We start from the raw sequence: 23,580 nt of genomic DNA, 5'->3' as shown, positions 1-23,580 counted from the left end.
CAGGAGGTGTTTCCTTTACACACATAGTCTTGACAAACAGTTTTTCCCTTTAGCTCACTTACACAATCATACACGTCAGAGCGAAGAGCTTACTCAAACTCTGAAGAACGCACAGTTCTATTACTCAGACACCCACTCAGGTGATGCACATTTACTGTTGCGAGAAAAACCATGAATAATCACTGAACACACAATGTGGGTCTTTTGGTCATGGTTCACACACCTGCCAACTCAGAACAGGTCTGACCTGTAAATGTGCCTCAGGTGTAGCAATTCATTAACTTTGACCACATAAATACATAACTGATGCTTGTGGGCTTCCAACGTTATCCTCACCATGCCCACCACCAACCATCCTATAGTTTTAACTCGGTAACTGACCGTTTGTGTGCTATCAGGACATCTATACACATCTCTAAACACATCCTTCAGGGCTAGTTTTTTTACCAAGGAAACAGTTGGGACTACTAATATTAGACAAACCGTCCATACAGAAGCACAGTTCTGATTCCATGTACAGTCTTTCAGAGAATTATTAAGGCCAAACAGAAGAGGATGGGTTTCCTCTTTCAATTTTGGATTCTCACAAGATATATTAGTTAGATTAAGAGAGTTTTTCTATGAAACTGTTGCCATTTTCTAGCTCACTTGGGGTGGGTGGTTAGGCATGCTACTTTGTACAACTGCTTTAAGACATTTACCATTGTTAAAAGTCCTAAATAAATAAAACTGAATTGAATGGAGAGAATAATACATGCTGAAAATGAAAGCTCAAATTACAGACGGGAACAGAATAGAAAGCCCTTGTGAAAGAACACAGGTCAGGTTTGGTTTTGAAGTCAGATCTGCTCTACTGATTCAAAGCGGCTCTGCTTCAGATACTCTCAAAAAAAAAAAAAAAAAACGTTCTGACCTAGAGCAATAAAATTTGTCACATATATGAACATATAAAGAGTTATTAATATTGTGATATGAATGTAATCAGGCCTAACAGGCAATTCTGACAAAAAATAAAAAGATAAAGATAAAGACAGACACACTTTCACAGGATTAGTGAAACGTAAAACATGACTTAAAACAACTGGTTCACATACAGTAGAAAGAGAAGACAATAAGCATTCTATTTTTCATTCTGTTTATTGGTACATTTCTATTACAGAGCAACTACTGAAGGGAAGCACACAAAGACCTTATTTCAAAAAGAAGTACATGTGAAACTTACTAAAAAAAAACTTTTACAAATTGCTGAAATACAATTCCATAACAGGACATCTTATTTAACATATTTCTCCATGAATTTCTTGTGGAATTCAGAGCGCAGTGTGTCATTAATGAAGCGCTTTTCTTTGCGTGCTTCATCCACTCCTTTAGCGCAGTTCTTAAACACGACATCATCATCCCACCTGCCAAAAACAGAATGTGTTTGTGTGGATACGTGGAGCTGTTGATATTGCTGGACTCAAGAGTACAGAAACTATCACACTATTACTATGTAACATAAAAATGAGTGAAATGTTTACTATTAGATGGGCTGTACTTTTTTAGTGTTGCATGCACTTTTTTTTGCTTCGGTTATAATTCTGCAACATGAGTTTCAAAGTAACTTAAAGGAAAAGACCAAACAATCTTGTTACTTATTTTTACCACCACAAAATTACCTTCTTTTCACACTGAATGTGTTCTGGATCTGCGTTTGTTGTTGCTGTAGTTGTTGCTGCTGCTGCTGCTGGCCTGCCAGATTAAGCAGTGGATTCCCGCTCAGAATGTTCTCCATACGTATCCTCTCCTCTTCTGCTTTCTGCTCCCTTTCCTTAATCACACACAGAACAACAAAAGCAGTGAAGACTCAAGCCAATAAGATATCAAGCCTAAGAAAGGCATAAATGCACATGAAGGCTGGTCATTATCACAAAAGAAACCCTGACAGGGTGACCACGATCATTGGGATTGACACAAATGTCAAGATTTAATTAGATTTTGATTCACAAGCTTGCAATTTGATTTAATTCCAATCAATATACATCAGATAAAGTATATTTTAGGCAGTTTTTATAATACTAAAATAACTATAATAAGCTTATTGTAACTGCGTTTCCATTACAGATTTGCGCAAAACTTTTGCGATATTTTCTAAATGTCAGTAAAAAACTATTGCGAAATTACAACGTTTCCATTAACCAATGTTATGCGACTGAAACGTAATTTTTTGCTCTCGCGATAAGTCATTCCAAAATCATTGCAACGGATGTTGGTAGGTTTACATATATCCCAGCCACCGCATTGCCCATTATTTTTATTCGAAGGAGACATAGGCATGTTATCCAAGCATTAATGGCAAGGAAAGCCCCTTATACTTGGGAGCGGCTGCGTAATGAGGTGTTTCTCATATCTGCTCCGAGGTCTTGATTGTGGCATTTCTTAGTCGTTTAAAATCCAGTATTCCCGTAATTCTTTTGTCTTTTATGAGTTTAATAAAGAACTCTGTCTCATCTTCTGTCCAAACATACCACGCCATCTACGTTAGGTGACCTGTAAATGCCTTTTTCTGTAAATGAAATATTCCTTTTTCAAACTGCCTGAAAAACCACCTCATGCGAGCGTAATTTTTATTTATTACTGTTTTTGCGAAATTGAAATGTTTCCGTTGGCCGTATTTTCAATTTAAAGGGTAATGGAAACGCGGCTAGTGACAATTATGTTTCTACACCAATTTGGTTTTGAAATATAAACATTCAATGTTGCTACTTCCGACAACTCATCAGATCAGTAAAAGCATCCACCAACACTATCTTAACTCTCAGCCCCTTAAAGCTGCCCACCTTACAAAGACTGAAATGACACCGCAGGAACCCCTGTGAATGGCCCACGGTGCCAAATGGAGGTAACTAAGGCGGGTGCCAAAAAGTCAGGGCTACCCCTCGAGAGAACACAAGGCTCTCCTGAAAATTAACATTTGAACTCTCTCCTGCATATGTAACAGCAACATCCGAGACGCAGCACCCAAAGCTCACTTGGATAATCTCCCTCTTCTCCCACCTTCTCCTCCTCACCTAAAACTCATTGAAAACCTATGCAATGTTAAGGATGTACAAAAAGTAAATATGCATGTTTGGTATCATTTAAAGGAACACTCCAACTTTTTGGGACTTTAGCTTATTCACAGTATCCCCCAGAGTTAGATAAGTCCATACATACCCTTTTCATTTCTGTGCGTTCTGTAAGTGTTATTTGACGCACCCACCGCTAGCCTAGCTTAGCACAAAGACTGGATGTAAATGGATAATGGTAGCATACTAATCCCAATAAGTGACAAAATAATGCAAACATTTTCCTATTTACATGCTGTGATCTGTATAGTCACAGCGTGTACAAATAACAAGGCTATATGAGACAGAGACCATTTTTAATCGTATAAATACTGGGAACTATATTCTCACTAGGCGTAGGAGCACAGCTAACGTTACTTGTGCGGAGTGATTAGCGCAGCACACGAGACGCCCTGTGGTGAGGAGCAGAGAGTTCGCTCAGAGTTGGAGTAATAGAGTCAGTAATTACTAGATAGTAAATTTATAGTTTACAATCATGGGTGTTCGCTGTATTGTAAAGAGCTGCGACAATAAACAGGGGAGACCAGGTAATACACCATGATGTTTCATAGAATTCCAACCAAAAACGCTGACCTGATGAATCGATGGCTACTTGTTCTGGGTATAGATCCAAACACACCTGTAAACATCATCAAGAAGTATTTCGTTTGCTCTGAACATTTTACTATAGACGACTATTTTGAAAAAATGCAAGTTGCCACACGGACCATGAAACGTGTGCTAAAGGGTGCAGCCATCCCATCGATAATAAAGACAGGACAAATTGGATCACCTGTTGCTGCGGTAAGTGTTCCGTTATGTTTTGAGATGACTAACATTAGCCATACTGTAACAGTGCTATGCTGTAATGTAACCTTAGTAGTGACACTATTACGTGAATAGGGGCTCCGTGTATCCCCTTTATTGTTATTATTGTGTTGTCATGAACACACTGTATCGCTCAATAACAAATGAGCGGCGCTAAATGTAACTCTCAGGACTGTAACATTCAACTTGCTAATGAACAGCTTCCAAAGTTTGTAACTCCTCGTCTGTGTATTCTGGCTCAAAACTATATGGTTCTGGATCTTGGTTTGATACACAGTAAAATTCCTCTGACAATTCCTCAAAGTCAGCCATGATCACGAGACACGTTCGCTACTAGCTAGTTGGTCACGTTTGTTTTGTTTACGGAACCATCAACAGGGCGTCTCGTGTGCTGCGCTAATCACTCCGCCCAAGTAACGTTAGCTGTGCTCCTACGCCTAGTGAGAATATAGTTCCCAGTATTTATACGATTAAAAATGGTCTCTGTCTCATATAGCCTTGTTATTTGTACACGCTGTGACTATACAGATCACAACATGTAAATAGGAAAATGTTTGCATTATTTTGTCACTTATTGGGATTAGTATGCTACCATTGTCCATTTACATCCAGTCTTTGTGCTAAGCTAGGCTAGTGGTGGGTGCGACAAATAACACTTACAGAACGCACAGAAATGAAAAAGGTATGTATGGACTTATCTAACTCTGGGGGATACTGTGAATAAGCTAAAGTCCCAAAAAGTCTGAGTTTTCCTTTAAAGTGTCTCAGTGCGCCTGGTAAAATGGTCTCATTCTCTTAAATTAAGTTGTGTATGCAATTTCCATGGGGGCTATTAAAGTATCTTTGATTGTGCAAGGGTGAATCCGACCATCTAAGATATTATAGCCAATTACCTCTGTTTGGTGACCACAACTGGCGAGATCGTGAGACCTGCGAAAGACGCAAGGACCTCTAAGTGATATAGTTTCCTAATCTGAGCAGGTAAAACTTAATTAAAGAGTTAAAAAAGAATAATCAAACATTCGCTCACTTTTAATGATGTCCAGATATCATTAAAAACCTTTTTCATTTATGGAGTCAGATGAAATAACAAGTTAATACATATGAGAAAATTTATTTTATTTAATCTTGTTTTGTTGCGTAAAAGGAAAGACAGTAACACGCAGAAAGCTTCATCTGTATTATTGGAAATCCGACATTGGGCCAATAGATGGGCTAACAGTACTGTGGCTGTTTTCACGATAGATTCATTCAAATATTCATTAAATACTGAGGAATTTGTTAAGTACATACATACATAATATGTATTATAGTGCATAAACTATATGCACTATAATACATCTAACTATCAAGCTATAGGCAATGCATGGATATTTTAAGTTAAATGCAACATTTCGTGACAATGTTTACATGCTGATTTATTTAAATCTTTTCACGGCTGAAACACTGAGTGATTACGAGACATTATAGATTTTGATAAGTTCTAGTGTATCATCAACATACCTTCTGATGTTCATTCAGGATTATTTTGTGCTATAACTAGTAGTAAAGAGAACGGGATGATCTGTTCAATTGCCGCTAAAACTAAAGCCCATTAAAGAGCGCCGCAATGGTTTTGACTAAAAGATTGATTCTTGGGATTTAAGAATCAATATCAGTTAATCAAAATGAGAATCAAAAGTCTAGAAATCTTTATTTTCAACCCAGCCCTAGCTGTAATTATTTGATATGCTAAAAAAAAAATTGGTGATAATTGGTCAGTGAGGCTCACCTTCTTCTCCTGCTCCTCAGCTCGCTCCTTCTTGATCTTCTCCAGTTCAGCCAGCAGGGCGGCAGTGTCATCATCACTGTCAGAGCCAGAGTCAGAGTCATCTTCATCCTAAAACACACACATCATTTAAACTACAGCCAAAATCAATCCGTACACCTAAATATATATATAAAAAGTGTATGTACATCAGTGAGGGGATCGTCAGCATCCAGGTTGGCCGCAGGAATCTGATCCAGACGTGGCCGCTTGGAGGAGGATGAAGACGATGACGACGAAGTTGTGTGTTCTGAAGGAAGCAGGAAAGGATCATGGTCAATGAACACATCTTGACCGAACAAAGCCACAAAAAAAAGTCACATATGCTTCCTCACCTCTTGCTCCTCTATCTCTGCCCTTAACAACAACTCTCTCCCTCTCCTCCAGCTCACGTCTGAAATCACGAGCTCTCACCTCTTCTGGAGCATCCTGAGTGGGCTGCCTGCAGGGACACAAGCATATCAGGACGTTTTTTAATTCGGCATGAAACGATCACACAATCATTGAGTCCACAGGTACTAGACAAATTCTCCCCTAATAATTGATTCTTCTGCAAAAGAAAGTCTGTAAACAGCAACTTCACCTGTATTTGATCTTGGTGTGTCCTGGCAGGTCTCTGCTGGAGTATTGTTTGGACAAAGCGCTCAGATCACCCTCTCCTTTGCCCCGTCCTCCTCGTGCGGGCTCAAACGTTGGCCTTGCCGCTGTGGTCATGTTTGGTTACCTGAAACAAATTATTTATAACATCAACTTAATGATGTGACATCTTCAGTCAAGTGTCTGGTAAAGTTTAGAAGTGTTATACACTATGGAGATTTCATATAAACACATGAAATATGCTTTGGACCACAGTGGTAAAAATACTAAATTGCATTTGGGCATAGATTAATGTTGTTCTTTAAAAAAAAAAAGAAGTAAAATATAGAAATCTATTTCGTTGTAACTATTATATTCATTAGACAAAATGGTAATGACTTAACCTACTTTCTTGACCTTTTAATTGAGTCTATCAAAATTCTAAAAACAAGGAACCGTGGAATAATTTCTTTGTTTAATGAATATGTCAGAACACACGTGTAACGCCCTTGTAACGTCTGTAATGTTGACTGTTTATATTTTTATGTTCTCGATAAAAACACGCTCGCTTTACGTTATGTTACTTGTGTTACATTATTTTACACTCACCTGCAGCAGGACGATATAAATCCCGCGTATACTTCTGAACTTATCAACGAGAACACAAATTAAACGTACTAACCCTAAACAACTAACTAAATCAAGCGAGTTTGTATTATTATTTTTTTGCGATTAGCCCTTCTGTTGTTGCTCATCACTTATGTCCCATCAGCCACCGCGATACGCACACTACAGTCACGTGTATGTGGGGTCACGGTGGCCGCAGCGGGACAAACGTTGAAGCGAAGCGAGAATCGAATACACTTCATGACAACACAACGGATCGTTGTAAATCTGCAACAAATAAATGGAATTAATAGGAAAATTTTATAAAGTTGTGTAAATACACAGAAAATACTGACAACTAAAACCAAAGTCTAACGTTTTATATTGTTGTTGCGCAATGTTAGACATGGACTTATACTGAAACCTAGCGGCGTGGATGCAACATCGCACAAAAATTTCCTGTTACAGATGCCATTGTAAAATACGCTGTTCAGTCAGCCATTTTTTTCACAAGTGATCTTACCAAAATAAACAAATCATATTTGGTTGGTCATGTGAACTCATGATGTCGGCCCCCATGAGGCGACCCGCTGTGTGAATGGTCAGCATTTACTTAATCATCATATAGTTCAGGCGTCACTATTTTAATTCGTTATTTCATCATCCTACTTTTCAGAACAGGATCATCTAGCAGGTTTTGTAATACCACTTAAAAATCAGAAGGCTCTGATCATTGTGACACTGCTATGACAACAAATTCAGTACAGAGATAAGGACCTGTCAACGTTTTGTGAACTCAACTGCTTCTTCAACTACAATTACAACACATTCTAAAATGAATGAATGTGCCTGCTAAATACTAAATTAACAAAACTAAACTGAGAGTACACATGGAATAGTATTTATAAGACTTTTAAAATGCACAACTATAATAATCTTGCACACTTTCAACAATTTTAATGCATAGATAAGGATACGCACACAAACTGAGGTTTTTACTAGCTTTAATATTCCTGAAACGTCTGTTGCAGAAAAAAAAAGTACAAAAGTGTCTGACAGTAAAAAGATGCAAATGCATGGAGGGACATAAGAGAGGCTCACTCACTAAAACAGCAGCATCTCATACAGGCCTGCAAAATTCACCTCTGAAATATCACTAATACGAAGCCAAACAAAACAGTGATTAATTAACATACAAAACCACACAGTTGACCAGGCAGTAAGACATGCAATAATACAGTCTTTTCCGTGTGTGAGAGTGAGAGAGAGAGAGAGAGAGAGAAAGAGAGAGATGAATTGAGCATCTATAAAAACTGTTCATTATATCAGACACAAGTTCAATTCATAACATTCCATTTATTTGTGACAGCATTTTCTGCTTCCTGTCAGTCTGTTTTCAGAAATTCAGAAATGTTTTGCATATGAGATCTGAGGCTGTGATCAGCCAGGGCTCCTGAAATGGCTCTATACAGTTCTGTCTGTTTTGTAAATATGTATGATTACTAAAACCGCTGAGAACAGCCAAAGAAAAACAAACAAAAAATTATTATAATAATTGCGATTTTTGCATATGTGACATCATCAGAATAATAAAACACAACACACAGAGAACCTGTGAGCAATGGAGGGTGAAGCTTCCTCACAGTAATGACACATCAGGGAAAGGGGTCATTGTAATGGCGTGAGGTCATTGCTATGGTAACAGCAGTGAGCTACTGCTGCGGTCAAACTTCTTGCCTTTCGAGAGTGCAGCAACCTGTTTCAACAATTCTCTGTTCTTCCCCTGAGAGACAAACACGAATCCACAGTTAGTGAATTATACATACACACAATTAAAAAGTTTTTTTTTTTTTTTTAAAGAAAAATATACTTTAAAGGGTTAGTTCACCCAAAAATGAAAATTCTGTCAGTAAATACTCACCCTCATGTTGTTCCAACCCCGTAAGACCTTCGTTCATCTTCGGAACACAAATTAAGATATTTTTGATTAAATCTGAGAGCTGGCTCACTCCTCCATAGACTTCTAGGTGACCGAAACTTGCTGGCCCAGAAAAGTTAGATTCTCAATCTTAAGTATATCAAGCGACGAGAATACTACGTGAACTAACTCGTTTTAACTAGCCCAGCTAGAAGGAAATGAATAGTGGAATAAAGTCGTTATTTTTGTTTGTTTTTGCACACAAAAAGTATTCTCGTCGCTTGATATACTTAAGATTGAGCCACTGTAGTCACTTGGACTATATTAACGATCTCTTTAATAACTTTTCTGGGCCAGCAAGTTTCGGTCACCTAGAAGTCTATGGAGGAGTGAGCCAGCTCTCAGATTTCATCAAAAATATCTTAATTTGTGTTCCGAAGATGAACAAAAGTCTTACGGGGTTGGAACAACATAAGGGTGAGTAATTACTGACAGAATTTTCATTTTTGGGTGAACTAACCCTTTAATTCAGCAAGGATGCAATATATTTTGCAATAATGCAATAATTTTTTTTTTTTTTTTTTTTTTAAATCAACTTTCTATTCATCGAAAAATAAAAAATAAATCATGGTTTTCACAAAAATATTAAGCAGCACAACTGTTTTCAACATTGATAATAATAAGAAATGTTACTTGATCACCAAATCAGCATAAAATGATTTCTGAAGGATCATGTGACACTAATATGTAGAGTAATGATGCTGAAAATTCAGCTTTGCCTTCACAGGAATAAATTTAAATTGGAAAAGAATATTCACAATATTACTGTTTTACTGTATTTCTTATTAATTCAGCTTTGGTGAGCATAAAGGACTTCTTTCGAAGTGCTCATCAAAAAACTGACACAATTTCCACAGTTTTAACAATGACAATACTGACTGATAATGACAATTCCTGTTACCAGTTAAATTCATTGATAAGTATGTGTGGTGATTTGAGTTTGTTTTTAATGTCAGCTTCTGTGGCTATTTTCATGGTGAGAAAAATGTATGGTAAAAATATTTCAGGTTTTTACTATTTTAATTTCTTCAGAAGAGTTAACAATGAAAAGGGTTTCTCACTGGTTTAAAACCAGCACAATCTAATAAAACATGCTTCAATGATAAAGAGTTTTGACACAAAGAAAATGTTGGTGGATCTTCTTCTAGTATTAAATCTTGTGTCATCCTGGAATGGCCTACTCTGCAATGGGTATAAACAATCTGGTCCCATCGGTTTGAGATTTGATAGAAATTTCTTCCAACATTGGGGCTAATTTCATGAAGTTTGTTCATAGTATATAGATCCCATTCTCTTTGCCATTTGTTATTAATATAAAAATGAACTATTGATCCATAGGAGGTACTGTGCAAATTTTGACGTCTGCTGATGTGGTGATTTGAGTATTGGAGAGTGTGTACAGTGTAAGTGACCTGTTGTTGCTCCATGGCCTCTTTGTGTGCTTTCTCCATGTTGTTCATCTTCACCCGCATATTTGACTCCTGATACTGAAAGTCTGCCTTCAGCTCTGTCAGCTGAAACGGTAAACAAATTCAGAAAATCTTCTTTGCAAACTGTATTGACAACACTGCATAGGAAGTTCAATTGGAATTTATTGTATTGCAACTCAAAGAAATACACCACAGTCACACCCAAATCTACATCAATACAATTTTTATATCTTCACTTATAGACTTCTAGTAACAGCTTAACCATTCAGCATAATTATCATCTCCGGCAGCAAAAGGACTGTGATGTGGGCGGCTGATCACAGACAGCAGGATGAAACTCAGAAAGAGTCTAATAATGTTTCTGTATCTCATTTTAGAGTTTGTCATATATATATATAAAAGAGAACTGTATATGATACTGATTCAGTGAGTCATACTGTAACTTGGAAGAGCTAGAGCTACAACACTGACTCCATGTGAATGTTGTGCGCAAGTCAGGAAGTGGCATCACAAGTTACCTTCCTGTCTTTCTCAAGAATGGTCTGGTCTCTCTGCTGGAGCATGCGCTTCAATGACATCACTTCCTCTTTCAGCTGGCTAATCAAGATGAAGTTATCCGTGCCTCCAGAATCCATTGACTGAGTGATTGAACTACTGGAGGGAAAGAAAAAGAAATGTTTGGCATTGAAAGAAAGATTGTGTCAGCCTGTCCACACCGAGGAAACCGACAAATAAAGGGGCAATTGCAATGAGAATTACCTGTCTCCATTGGATGGCTTTGTCTCTAGTTTGGGTTTTTTCTTTGGTGTTTCCTTCTGGATGCTACATAAGAGAAGCAAATTAGAGTCAATCCATCTCAACACAATCCCACAGCATGGACAAAGAGACACTGACCATCCTGAATATTAAACTACAGCCGAATAGAAACAACATGCCTTGTGTGCGCATGTAAAAGAGACATGTCTCACCTCTGCTTCCACAGCCCCTGATCCTGCTCTGGACTTAAAGTACCACTCATTCTGTAACACACACAGTGACAGCATTTTCAATAAGCAATAGGGGTGGGAATCTTTTGGGACCTCGCGATTATATTCAATTTGAATTCAATATGAGCATTTTGATGGTAGTTTACCGTTTTATGTTACTTTTCTAAATTGACTGCGGTAGACAGTTTAATAGGACTAGAAAAAAAATAAAAAACTGAATTAAATGTGAACCTTGAAATTTATTTAGTTTTTCTTCCCATTTTAGTCAACACAATATTATAAAAAATACCCTTTAAGCTGACTACAATCATTACACACAGTTTTCTGTAATAAAGCAAGGCAGGCAATTTTATTTTTGATATTAAAAATAGGAACAAAGAAGCAAATTACAAACAATAGGAAAAATATAATAGAAAAATATACAAATGAAATTTTAAAATACTAAAAAGTTTTTCAGGTGCAGTTGCATAGGTTTATTAAACGTAGTAAGAAACACAACCGAAATTAAATAATCCAACGTAAAAATAAAACACTGTATAGTTTTCACTGTATGAATTAAATGTAAATTGATTCATAATAAGCATAAAAAAGTGATTCAGTCAAAAGTAATTAACATTAATGAAACGGATGGCAACAATTTATTAGGGCGGCTGTCCCTTTAAGAATGAATGCACGGATGTAGTTACACATCCGATTTTCTCCCATTTGTTTTCGTTCGTGTAGTATGACACAACAGACTCCGTTTACATTGAATACTTCACAGTATACTGAATTGAATACTGCATTTTTGTGTGTGACAATTGTGTGTGTGTGTAGCTGTGAAAGAGAATTGAATACAAGATCGCATACATGTGAGGCAGGATCTGTGCGCGTGCTTCAGTTGTGTCTGTCAGCGCGAGCACCGCATTGACCATAAACATAATTTATGCGTGTTTTTAAGCCTTGCCAATTTAAACGTTCAAACGCAAGAAGACATGAAAGAAAATTTGCGCGCTCTTGTGTGAAATCAAGTTCGCTTAAGTCTTTTTGCTAAAAAGTAGTCCTTTTCTCATTAACATAGCACATACCGAACTATACTGAAACCGTGATACAAACCGAACCGTGAGTCATTTGAACTGTTACACCCCTAGTGCTCATGCGCTTCGGTTGCTTGTATTTGTATTATATCATTCAAACTTACTTGTGATGTGAACTTCCGTGTCTGTGGTGCTGATGATGATGATGGTGTCTCTGATGTTCCTTCTCACTGAGGGAAGAAGAGTTGGAATGGGAAGAGCCAAGGCCTTTCCGCTGCTCTTTTGTTTTTTGTAGAACACGACGATATGACAGTGTGCAAAGCCAACATAAGAGCTTCCCATCCACCTGCAGAAAGAAAGAATTCGGCATCAAGTGTGTCCAGTGTTATTTTAGTATTATTTATATAATAGAACATTTATTATACTTTTATTTTTATATTTTCAGTTTTCATATTCAGTTTTAATAATTTTGTAGTGCAATTTTAACATTTCTATTTAGCTTTAAATCTCTTTTTACTTCAGTTTTAGTACTTTCCAAGGCAATATGTCTAGGTTGTTTTCCATTTAATATTCATAATTTTATTTATTTAAATGAACACCATTTTTTAATAGTTTTAGTAAACAACACTGTGCACTCTTATTACACATGCTGTACACTCGGTTTGCATTTTGCCATGACGCATAAACACCTTTGATGTTAAAAAAAATTAAACTTGATACTTCTTAATATTTAATGATAAAAAAAAAGTGCTGCAGCAGTTCAGCTTAGGGTTTAACTAATATTTTCAGCAATGTTATTTCGAACAGAATATCCAGAAAGAATATTGTTAAATGTAAAAAACAGCGCTGTCTCGGTTGCTTGCATAAAGTCAAAACTGCAGCTGTGGGCTACAATCAAATTCAAGATGTATTCACGGCCATAAAATAACATTTACATGGTTTGAATGTTTTAAAAGTAAAGTCTATTTTTCTGCACCACCAGTATCACCAAAAGTATTTGCAAAAATAATAAATTATGTTTTCAAACAAGTTGACCTTCAAACAAAAATGACACTAGCTTAAAGACATAACGGCAAATGTTTCCACATCTACAGTAGGGGCCAAAAATGATGACCAGAGTGGATATTTTTTTTAGTGACCCAACAAGTTCGATTAAACCATTAAAATATGAGGAAAATATTTTATATCTTAAATATGAGGGAAGAACAAAGCACTAAACTTGGTTAAGGTACTTAGCTGACAAAATAATTTGGCAAAAAAAGACCAAACTACAAATTTTATTTTACTATGCATTATTTAGTTAGTTCTCTCGTTTTTGCATGCAGTCATAATTGTTTCTGGATGCCAGCCTGGCCAAAAATTATGTCTGCACCATTTGGCATGCTTCATTGCATTATCATAAAAAAACAATTGACTACAAGCACAACTACGCAATATTTTTGCAAAATCTTTAACTAATTTTTAATAGTATTTGAATAAAGGGTGAAGATCAACATTTTTCTAGGTCGGATATCACTTTTGGTCACTACTGTATGCATCATGAAGAATGCAATACACTGCTGATCATAAGTAAGTAAATTTGGGTGATCAGTTGTTAACATTGTTGGAAGGAATGGGATTTAATGATTCAGTTCTGTTTTGTGCATAAACCAACAGCAGTTTTGTACAACTTGCTCAGTAATTAATAACAGACATGATTGAGCTTTCAATGTGCTGAAATCTGAAAACAGTAACCATTCAATCTGTCAGAGCACGATGAATCACATCACACACATGCAGTCAGGAGAACACAGCCAGAGTGTGGATGAGTAATAAGACTATGTGCATGTGATTGGTCACCTTTCTCCTTCCCTCATCCTTCCTGTCGAAGGCACACTGCTGCTTGCACTGTTCGCAGGTCTGTGGAGGGCCGTACTTCTTTTCAGAGTTGGTGCAGCGCTGACATTTGGTCCCAATGAATGCAGCAATGATGTTACAGTACTGACATGGCTTCGGCTGGAAAAAAAAGAAAAAAAAAAAAGAAAAAAAAAGAGGAAAAGATGTGTTAGTGCATTCATCTGGGGATTTCCAGTAATTTAAACATTTATACTCTCACATGAACTTACCGTTCCAAACTGTTTGACATTCTGTGCACATTTCTTACAGATAGTGTTGGTTTTGCTGAGAAAAAGGAAAGATCTTCCATTAGCGCAGATAGGATGATACATGTTTAGCAGACATTGGTGAGCAAAGACTTAGTTTCCCACCCTGATTGTGTATATGAGTGTCTCACCTCTCCTGCTGAAATTCTGACCGGCAGAAGGTGCATTTTACTATAGGGTGCGCGATCCGACACTCCTGGGAGGAAAAAACATCCAATGTGCTTTAATATATAGGTGTATAGGCCACATAAAAAACTAACAATGGCAGTGTTGTGTTCATTCATGAATGATTCATATTACAATCTGATGTATTGTATGACTGCATCTTAAGGCGTTTTCACACTTGGTCCTTTTCAGGGGTCTGAGCATAGATCGCTGGATTTTTGGCCCATATGCGAATACTCCAAACAATATCAGACCCTTTTAAAGCGAACCAAACAGACATCATCTTGGGACACTTTAGTTTGGTCAACAAATGCCTCCATACAAATCGGCAATTCATCAGGGCTGCTTCTGCTGACAGATCTCTCCAAATTAATAATTTCCCAAAATACACTTGTCTAGGTCATTCTTATTCCAATCACTTCCAAATTCTGTGAGAGAGACGCAGCTGTGAGAACGTCTTGTTTGTTTTATATTATTATTAAAATACTGTATGTAATAAATAACAATGTATGTTCAATAATGTATGGAGTGAATACTTGCTAGTTCTCATAATGCCCGATTTCTCCAGTAGATTTATTTAAGTACATTACTGGTTATGTACTTTATATATATATATATATATATATATATATATATATATATATATATATATATATATATATATATATATATAGATATTTAGAATGAATGCAATCACTGACAGTAGCCTACTATTTTAAATTGAAGGGAAAAAAAGCATTAAAATATTGCATCAATACTAGACATTAGGACAATTGTTAAATTATAAAAACAATCATAATAATTTAAAACGTTTAAAATGTATACTATGAAATCAGTGATCGTGTGCCGCCATCTGTTTCTAACACATTTATGCATTATTAGCAAAGTAGAATCGTGAATATTTATGTGCTGATGTCACCATTGCCTTATGCCATAAATAAAAACACGATTTAAAGAAAACAACTCAAAATAAACTGGATGTATACGGGTGGAGGTGTGATATAGAGCAAGAATATGGATTTAGTACTGCAACAAAATGTATATTTTTGTGCCAAAGATATGTTTCAATATTATGTTCAAAGTAAATCTAACTCAACAGAATTTTAGAAATGTTGTTTAACATATTAATAAATAAAAATAGATAAAAGCTTGGGGTCGCAATGTAAGTGAATTGAATAAAATGTTAGGGTAAAGTGTATAGGGTCAGGCATCGCGCATTAAATGTGACTAACTTATATCCAAAAAATCACAGTAAGAACACAAAGAGGTTTGAGACCCCATTACTACATAAGTGGACCAAAAGAGGATCCGAGTCGTCGAACTGTTTTTCCCCCCCACTTGGTTCATCGTTTAGTCCACTTCAAGAGGTTCTTTTAAAGAGGACTCAAGTGTGAAAACATAATTGAAACACATAAATAGGTTAGTACATCAGTGGTGTTTTAGCTTTAACAATGTCTGGAGGCTTCTGCCGTTCACAATTAACACTTAAATTACTCTCTGAACAAACACAGACAGTACACACACTTTTCCCCGAGACTCTTAAAGCGCATGTTAACAGTAAAGTTCCGTGCATGTGTGCTCTCACCTTGCAGAGCTGCTGGCCCTGCGACAACTCCTCGAACGGGAACCGCTGGTTACACTTGGTGCAGGCGTACAGGGCCGATGTGGCCATCACCAACCCCACAAACACACAATTACCGCTTCTGTTAAAATATAACTACACTTACGCGAGGACGACCTTTAACACATGAGACGAGGTGAGACCTGAGAAGATTCAATCCCAATTAAAACGGCAACTAATCCCGATAAATAAAATGGATCCAACCATGTAAAACTGCTCTGCGAATACTACTATAAAAACATCAATGGCTTATACTCATGACTAAGACCTAAATATAAACTAAAATATGGTCATACACAAAAAGAATAACTAAAACCCTGATTTCATAGCTCGGTATTTCGGCTCCTAGCGAGAATTTTTGCTTTCTCCTTTTTGTATCTCCGTCGACGCACGAACCGGATGCGACCTGTGACTACAAAGGAAAGACTCAACAGCCAATCGGGAGCCTGCGCCAATGGGCGGGAAGAGTGGTTTTAAAATATAAGCACCAATCAAAGACCTCGTCCCACCCCTTTAAAGAACTACGCAATGTGTTTTGTGACGTGTTAGTGATGTAAAAATATCACCCTTTCTTATACAGCGAGTGTCAAAAAAGAGTCAACAATTTTCTGAAGAAAATTCTCGGATCTGATTTTGACACTAAATGCTCCTTTTGTCAGAATGACACTGAAACTCTTCTTCATTTGTTTTGGTCGTGCAACTATACTTTTCAGCTCTGGAGAGATGTTAATCTGTTTATCTCAAGGTTTTTGTTTGAAGCGGATCCGAATGCCTGCTTTATAATAAACCTAATTCTCTTTCTATGTAGATTTTATATTCATAAATGTACATTTTCGAATTGTAAACCTATTTTTTTAGTATTCTTACAAGAGATAAAACATTATTTAGGCCTACTTTCAATTTCACTTTCCCTTAACAAAAAAGCTCTCAGAACACGGCCTATACGAACTTTTTACTGTATTCAATGTGTAATTTTTTTATTCATTTGTGTAATGCCCTCCTCTTTACTTTTCTTTTTCTTTTTTTAGTTTCTGTCTTTTTCTGCTTTGAGCTATGGTATTGTTTACTCATGTTTTCTTTATTCTCTCTATTAGTGTTGTTCTTAATTATTGTTATGTTCTAATTTTCATACCTCTAATGCTCATAAACTGAATATTCAAATAAAGCATCTAAAAAAGTGAAACAGGAAAGAATACGACTGTAAAATTGTCTCAGACAGAAAAATTTAGTTTTCTCTCTAGAGCAAACCATAACAGAACGGTGTATATTAGAAGCAATACATCCCCCTTCAGGAATAGAGAGAACCCAGTTGTATTATAAAAATAATTAAATAATTGTTTATTTTATTGGAATTACAGTAGGGGCATTTAAGGAATATTTTATATGATCATTAGGGATTTCCAGAAGAATAATCTCAATTTTACAGCTGTAGAGAGCACAGAAGATAAACAAGAAAAATAGAAGGTGCAAATGTACAAAAATGTTACAGAAACCCAAACATTACTATAGGCTACTCACTTATTTATCCTGAACTATTATTAACCACAGTGTTCACAAGTATTGCATTTTGCTCTGTGTTCTGCTCATTGTGCATTAGTATGCAATTTACTGAAACTTTTAGGCTCTATATACATGAAGCTGGTACATCCAAACTATTTGTGATAGATATAGATTTAAATATGAAGAGTTCAAATGCAAAAGCCTCTAAGTGCCATCTGAAATTTTCTTCTAGAATGATCATTTTTTATAAAGCTTGTATATTTAAGTTAAGTAATTTCACTTAAATGACAATTAATATGCATCGCCATTTAAGTGAAATTATTGAACTTAAATATACAAGCTTGATAAAAATGATCATTCTAGAAGAAAATTTCAGATGGCACTTAGAGGCTTTTGCATCTAATCTCTTCATATATAGATATTTCAACTAAAGATATAAACTTGTTCTTTTATATACACACACACACACACACACACACACACACACACACACACACACACACACACACACAAAAGAACCAAATACAAAATACTAAAGATTGCATGCACATGAAACTTTTTAAACGTTATGAATTTCATGTAAATGTAATCTTTAGTAGGTTATTGTGTATTTGGTTCTTATGTGTTTTTTTTCTACACTCTTTTTCCTCATGTGAATAAAACCTTTATTATCTATTATGGTTCAGCGCGTCACTCGATGCAAAATAAACGCGACTGGCGTTTTATTATAACGCACAATTCTGTGCGCCAGATAAAAAGATGGCGGATCACTCGGTGAGTAATGGACAGACCGTTGGTTTTTATGTTGTTTTATCCGCGATTTAAATAACATTTGTCCTGTCTTTGTTGGTCGATGTGATTCATAAATGCGTTATGTCCTCTTAGGGTGAGATCACTGAGGGCTGTCGACTGCCTGTGCTGCGAAAAAATCAAGAAAATGAAGACGAATGGCGTAAGTATCAGCCTGACAGCTGCGGATAGAATGTAAACAACATTTGTCGCAAGCGCAAAACTCGCTACACGTAAATAGCAGTATATACGTATATTTAAGGATACAACTGCTTGCTTATCCAAAAGTAATTGATAATTTTGTCTCTTCATAGCTTTGGCTGAAATTCTCAGTGTCAAAGACATCCCTGGGAGAAAGCTTTACTATGTCCACTATATTGACTGTGAGTATTAACTATCAGCCGGACTAAATACTTTGGTCACTTACCTAATTTCTTTCCTACAGTGTTAATGTTTATATAATGCATGATTCCATTTATTTAGCCATTAATTGGAAAGAAAAAACTCAACTAAATTTGTTGTTGTTGTTTGTTGTTAGTCAATAAGCGCCTGGACGAATGGGTTACTCCAGACCGACTGGACATGAAAAAGCTCCAGTTTCCCAAGAAGGAGGCGAAGACTCCCATGAAGAATGGCCTGCCTGGGTCTCGGCCGAGCTCCCCAGAGAGAGACGTGGTAAGAGAATCTACTTTGTACCCAGTGACACTAAATGTAGAAACAAAACTCCACCACATCAATGATAAAAAGATATAACATTCACAGTTTTTGTTCAAATTTGCATGCTTTTCAGTCCATTTACCATCTTGTTACTTTCTGTTTAAATTTAGAAGAAGAGTCTAGATCTCCACGGTCAGTCTGCTTCAGCTCCTTCAAGAGGCAAAACCCTCCCCACACCGGTACAGACGAACCCTGCCCATTGTATTTTACTGATCAATCTGTCCTACAAGAGTTTACGGCGAATGGGCTGAATTAAAGACTAGTTTGAATAAACTCATTATACACTTTCCAAACAGTGTGAGGGAAGCAGTTTTTGCCTCATCTCAATTTCAACTGCAGATTGCAGAACCTTTTGTGTGACATAATTTAAAGATATTTATCCCACAATAATGGTAGCATTGTTAAAGGCATTACATGAGATTGAAACTTTGAAACGCACATTTCAGATAGCCGATACGTTGTTAATATTTGTTGCACAGGGAATTAAATGGATAGTTCACCCATCTTACAGGTTTGGAATAACATGAGGGTGAATAATTAATGACCGGGTGAACTATCCCTTCAAATAAGATGTTTTATTATTTATTTGAAAGCAAATCTATTAATTTTGCAATCTTTATGGAAAAGCTCTCAATGCATCCAGACCTCATTAGTCATTCTCATTACTTATTACTCCTTAGTTATTTTCATGAGGTAAGTGGCAGGTCTTCACTAATGGTTATGTTGTTATATATGATGGATTTTAGTGCCTTTTAAAGATTAAAAAGTAACACTCGTTTCTGTTTGATCTTACAGAAAAGGAAAGCAGAGTCAGTCTCTTTGGCAACGCAAGTGACCGCAGCGACTCCAGTGCCTTCACTTCCTGGTTCAGCAGAGGCGAGTCAGGCCTCTGTATATCCAACAATTAGAGATTCCCCTTTCAGCATCAAATCCAGAGAGGAGCATGAACCACTCACCTCTCTAACAACAGTAAGAAATTACTTTAAGACTATTTAAGACCAGTGTGTCTCTTCTTGCAAAACAACAGTAATAATAATCCTTGTTATTATTATTAAGTTGTAAGTATAAAATCATTTTTGAATATCATTTAACAATCAAACCTTTCTTTATTTCCTCTGCTTCTTCCACCTGGAAGAATGGCACAATGTCCATTCAGCGTCATCTCATTCCTCCTCAGCCTGGGAGAAAAAGAAAAAATTGTGGAGGGACAGATGAGGTAAGTCCTGCAGCTTAAAATTAAACATCACACATTTTATTGTTATTTGGCAAGAACATGTTGCTGTAAGATGTTAGGAATTAGATTGTTAGGCACTTCACATTTCCTTTATTTCTCATGAAGGAACTTAATGTTTATTATGTTATACAAATTCTGTGCTATGCAAAAAACCAACACTGACTACCAATGAGATAGCAAGTCTGTACCTGATTTCCAATCAAAACCAAATCCATCAAATGTTTTCCAAATAAATATAACTCTTTCTGCTCCATCAACTACCTTACTCCTCTAAAGTGTCCTAAATTATTGCAACCCCTTGTGTTTTTCTAGATGGTAAAGGTGTTCCAGAATAACAGTCCCCGCTGCTCCACCGTCTATTTGCTGCCAGGAGAGGTCTGGCTCATTTACTTCCCTTTGCTTTGTTGAGTGCCTTGCCAGAATGGAGGCAGATGTTTCTTGATACAATGGATTCTGTAAATGCAGTATATATTTATCACTATAAAGGAAATCAGGAAACCCTGACATTAATAACAATGAAAAACAAAACCGTTTACATAAAGCCCACAAACATTTTTAAATATGAAAGACATTCATGTTATTGATGTAATTCTCCCTAACACTACTCTCTGATCTCAGGACTCTCAGGACAGTTCAGATGGAATCCCATCTGCCCCGCGCATGACCGGTAGTTTGGTGTCAGACCGCAGTCATGATGACATCGTGACGCGAATGAAAAACATAAACTGTATAGAGCTGGGCCGGCACAGGCTGAAGCCTTGGTACTTCTCTCCATACTCCCAGGAGCTCACCTCTCTGCCCATTCTCTACCTCTGTGAATTCTGTCTCAAATACCTCAAGAGCCTCAAATGTCTTCAAAGACACCTGGTAAGAGTAGTTTCAAGACTTAAGCTTAAGGTGCGGTCACATTGGTGAAATTTCACGGGCAATAAAAAGTCCATTGTCAGTGGCTTCAGCTTTCTGTTGAACATTTCCGCCCTCATGCGAAACTCTCATTAGCATGGAGGATTCCTATTGAAATGACCCACTAAATTTCACTGGACAATAATAAATATGACCATGTCTTTAAATAGCTTTTATTATATAGTTTTACATGCCTTTAGTATAATTTTCACTACATTTAATATACGATTACTCCCCCTGTAACCTATACAGACAAAATGCAACCTTCGGCATCCTCCAGGAAATGAGATCTACCGCAAAGGAACCATCTCCTTTTTTGAAATAGATGGCAGGAAAAACAAGGTGTGTATTTTTTTTCCCTTCCACTAATAATGTCCTGTGCACTGTTGCAGTATGTACTGTACATCTATGTGGTCTCTTGATGGTCTTTTAAATCTGTGATTCTTTTTTTGCTGCACAGGCATATTCCCAAAATTTGTGTTTATTGGCCAAATGCTTCCTGGACCACAAGACCCTGTACTACGACACGGATCCTTTCCTCTTCTATGTTATGACGGAGTATGACTCAAAGGGTTTCCATATAGTTGGCTACTTCTCAAAGGTATATTCCCTCTCTGCTGGCATCTGTTGTTTGCTTTTTAATTCTTCAAACATTCACTTGTGCTATATTTATTTCAAATTAATTCCTCTTGTTTTGATATTCTCTAATATAAAGTGACCAAATACACTTTGAGGCCACTATTTAAATTCACCATTAAAATCTAAATGGATAATTCTTGTTTTTTTTATGGAATTTTGAAGAATGTAATATAAATGATTTATCTGGCACGTGATTATTTATTTTAAAATGAATGTGCCCTCTTTAATCAAAATAACTTTCCCTCCCTCTTGCAATGACTTCTCTTCTCTTCTCTGATGACGTGTTTACTGGTCTGACAACCTGTCATTAACATGACATCACAGCAATAGCAAACCACTCCAGATGGACAAAATCAAGTCTCTGCCTACATTTGGTCTTGTTCGAGAAGCTGTTTCACTCGAATATACATCACAATAAGGAAGAAAAGACTATCGTAACTTCTGTTTCATGATGACTTTAATGTCTTTTTTACTCTCTTATTAAAGGAGAAAGAATCAACAGAAGACTATAATGTGGCCTGTATTCTGACGTTACCACCTTATCAGAGAAGAGGCTATGGAAAACTACTAATTGAGTTCAGTGAGTAATTTGAAGATTTTTGCTTAATTTTCTGTCAATATTTTATGCCTCAATTTTATTTGTGAAATATAATAAGCGCTAAATGTCATAGCCCCTGTTTCACATCTCTGCTTCCAAGGTTATGAGCTCTCAAAGGTGGAAGGAAAGACAGGTACCCCAGAGAAACCTCTGTCCGATTTGGGCCTGCTCTCCTACCGCTCATACTGGTCCCAGACCATTCTGGAGATACTCATGGACCTCAAATCAGAGAATGGAGAACGGCCACAGATCACCATCAAGTATGTGCCCAACTCTTTGTGTTGTACTAAAGAAATACTTTGTAGGCACAAATTTCTAGCAGTGTTCTCGCTTTTGTTGTTCTTAGTGAAATTAGCGAGATCACGAGTGTCAAGAAAGAGGACGTGATATCAACTCTTCAATACCTCAACCTCATCAATTATTATAAGGTAAGAAATCACTTCCAATGAAAAGGAGTAATTAGCTATATTCTTTGCTAATTCAGATACTGAAGGGGTCTTTCAGGGTGATTGATTTTGCTCTCTTCCCTCACAGGGTCAATATATCCTCACCTTGTCCGAGGACATAGTGGAAGGCCACGAGCGTGCTATGCAGAAACGCCACCTCCGCATTGATCCCAAATGCTTGCATTTCACTCCTAAAGACTGGAGCAAGAGGGGGAAGTGGTGAAGGACAGAGAGAGCAGGGCCACTAGCTCACAGACACACAGGAATTCAAACCAACATAAATACTGTAAATAAACTTGTATTTATGTACTTTCATGGTTTTTATAAAAATAACTTCTCTACAGATATGGAGTCATTTAAAAAATGTAACTGAATGTGATAATGTGTAAATAAACAGTCTCTTTGTACTGTTTGGGGAGTTGATTTTACTTGCCAAATGCAAACTGGGAACATGTATGACATGAGTGATTAAAAACCTTTTAGTGGGTTTTAACTCCATGTTTTCTCACATTTG

The 23,580-nt window shown here is 36.7% G+C and overlaps 3 protein-coding genes across 4 annotated transcripts; 1 reads left to right on the top strand and 2 right to left on the bottom strand.

Moving 5' to 3' along the window:
* Positions 1–1,118: 1,118 nt before the first annotated feature.
* On the bottom strand, positions 1,119–7,322 carry cwc15 (CWC15 spliceosome associated protein homolog). Its single transcript, XM_084413162.1, has 7 exons — positions 6,907–7,322; positions 6,305–6,445; positions 6,057–6,163; positions 5,871–5,971; positions 5,686–5,793; positions 1,659–1,810; positions 1,119–1,403 (listed from the first exon to the last, which is right to left on the bottom strand). Exons 2-7 carry the CDS (start codon positions 6,433–6,435, stop codon positions 1,274–1,276), a joined length of 729 nt encoding a protein of 242 aa, XP_084269288.1. The 5' UTR covers positions 6,436–6,445; positions 6,907–7,322; the 3' UTR covers positions 1,119–1,273.
* A 568-nt stretch (positions 7,323–7,890) lies between these two features.
* Positions 7,891–16,688, bottom strand: fam76b (family with sequence similarity 76 member B). 2 transcript variants are annotated; one of them, XM_084415471.1, is made up of 10 exons: positions 16,205–16,688; positions 14,586–14,650; positions 14,419–14,473; positions 14,153–14,308; positions 12,478–12,659; positions 11,280–11,330; positions 11,071–11,133; positions 10,830–10,965; positions 10,294–10,395; positions 7,891–8,686 (listed from the first exon to the last, which is right to left on the bottom strand). In XM_084415471.1, exons 1-10 carry the CDS (start codon positions 16,289–16,291, stop codon positions 8,597–8,599), a joined length of 987 nt encoding a protein of 328 aa, XP_084271597.1. In that variant the 5' UTR covers positions 16,292–16,688; the 3' UTR covers positions 7,891–8,596. The 2 variants fall into 2 exon arrangements, with proteins under 2 accessions (XP_084271597.1, XP_084271598.1); XM_084415472.1 differs by having other exon boundaries at positions 10,830–10,962.
* Positions 16,689–18,440: 1,752 nt separating this feature from the next.
* Positions 18,441–23,473, top strand: kat5a (K(lysine) acetyltransferase 5a). The gene is made up of 15 exons (XM_084413306.1): positions 18,441–18,514; positions 18,626–18,692; positions 18,844–18,912; positions 19,068–19,204; positions 19,357–19,425; positions 20,042–20,215; positions 20,382–20,462; positions 20,793–20,855; positions 21,099–21,347; positions 21,636–21,725; positions 21,844–21,984; positions 22,509–22,602; positions 22,721–22,880; positions 22,967–23,048; positions 23,155–23,473. The coding sequence occupies exons 1-15, from the start codon at positions 18,500–18,502 to the stop codon at positions 23,287–23,289; spliced, it is 1,626 nt and encodes a 541-aa protein (XP_084269432.1). The 5' UTR covers positions 18,441–18,499; the 3' UTR covers positions 23,290–23,473.
* The last annotated feature ends 107 nt before the right edge of the window (positions 23,474–23,580 follow it).

This window comes from Rutilus rutilus (genome assembly GCF_951802725.1).
Source record: "Rutilus rutilus genome assembly, chromosome: 7".
Classification (NCBI taxonomy): domain Eukaryota; kingdom Metazoa; phylum Chordata; class Actinopteri; order Cypriniformes; family Leuciscidae; genus Rutilus; species Rutilus rutilus.
Note: the sequence above shows the minus strand (reverse complement) of the source record. Positions and strands in the feature narration are given on the sequence as shown.

Coding starts and splice junctions, on each gene's coding strand:
- fam76b (XM_084415471.1), bottom strand. CDS start 16,291: ATGGCCACATCGGCCCTGTACGCCTGCACCAAGTGTAACCAGCGGTTC. Junction 14,474..14,585: donor TCAGAATTTCAGCAGGAGAG/GTGAGACACTCA, acceptor CCTTTTTCTCAG/CAAAACCAACACTATCTGTA. Junction 10,396..10,829: donor TTCTTGAGAAAGACAGGAAG/GTAACTTGTGAT, acceptor TTACCGTTTCAG/CTGACAGAGCTGAAGGCAGA.
- kat5a (XM_084413306.1), top strand. Junction 21,726..21,843: donor TAGATGGCAGGAAAAACAAG/GTGTGTATTTTT, acceptor TTTGCTGCACAG/GCATATTCCCAAAATTTGTG. Junction 21,985..22,508: donor TAGTTGGCTACTTCTCAAAG/GTATATTCCCTC, acceptor CTCTTATTAAAG/GAGAAAGAATCAACAGAAGA.
- cwc15 (XM_084413162.1), bottom strand. CDS start 6,435: ATGACCACAGCGGCAAGGCCAACGTTTGAGCCCGCACGAGGAGGACGG. Junction 6,164..6,304: donor CACACCAAGATCAAATACAG/GTGAAGTTGCTG, acceptor GTGTCCCTGCAG/GCAGCCCACTCAGGATGCTC. Junction 1,404..1,658: donor ACATTCAGTGTGAAAAGAAG/GTAATTTTGTGG, acceptor TGTTTTTGGCAG/GTGGGATGATGATGTCGTGT.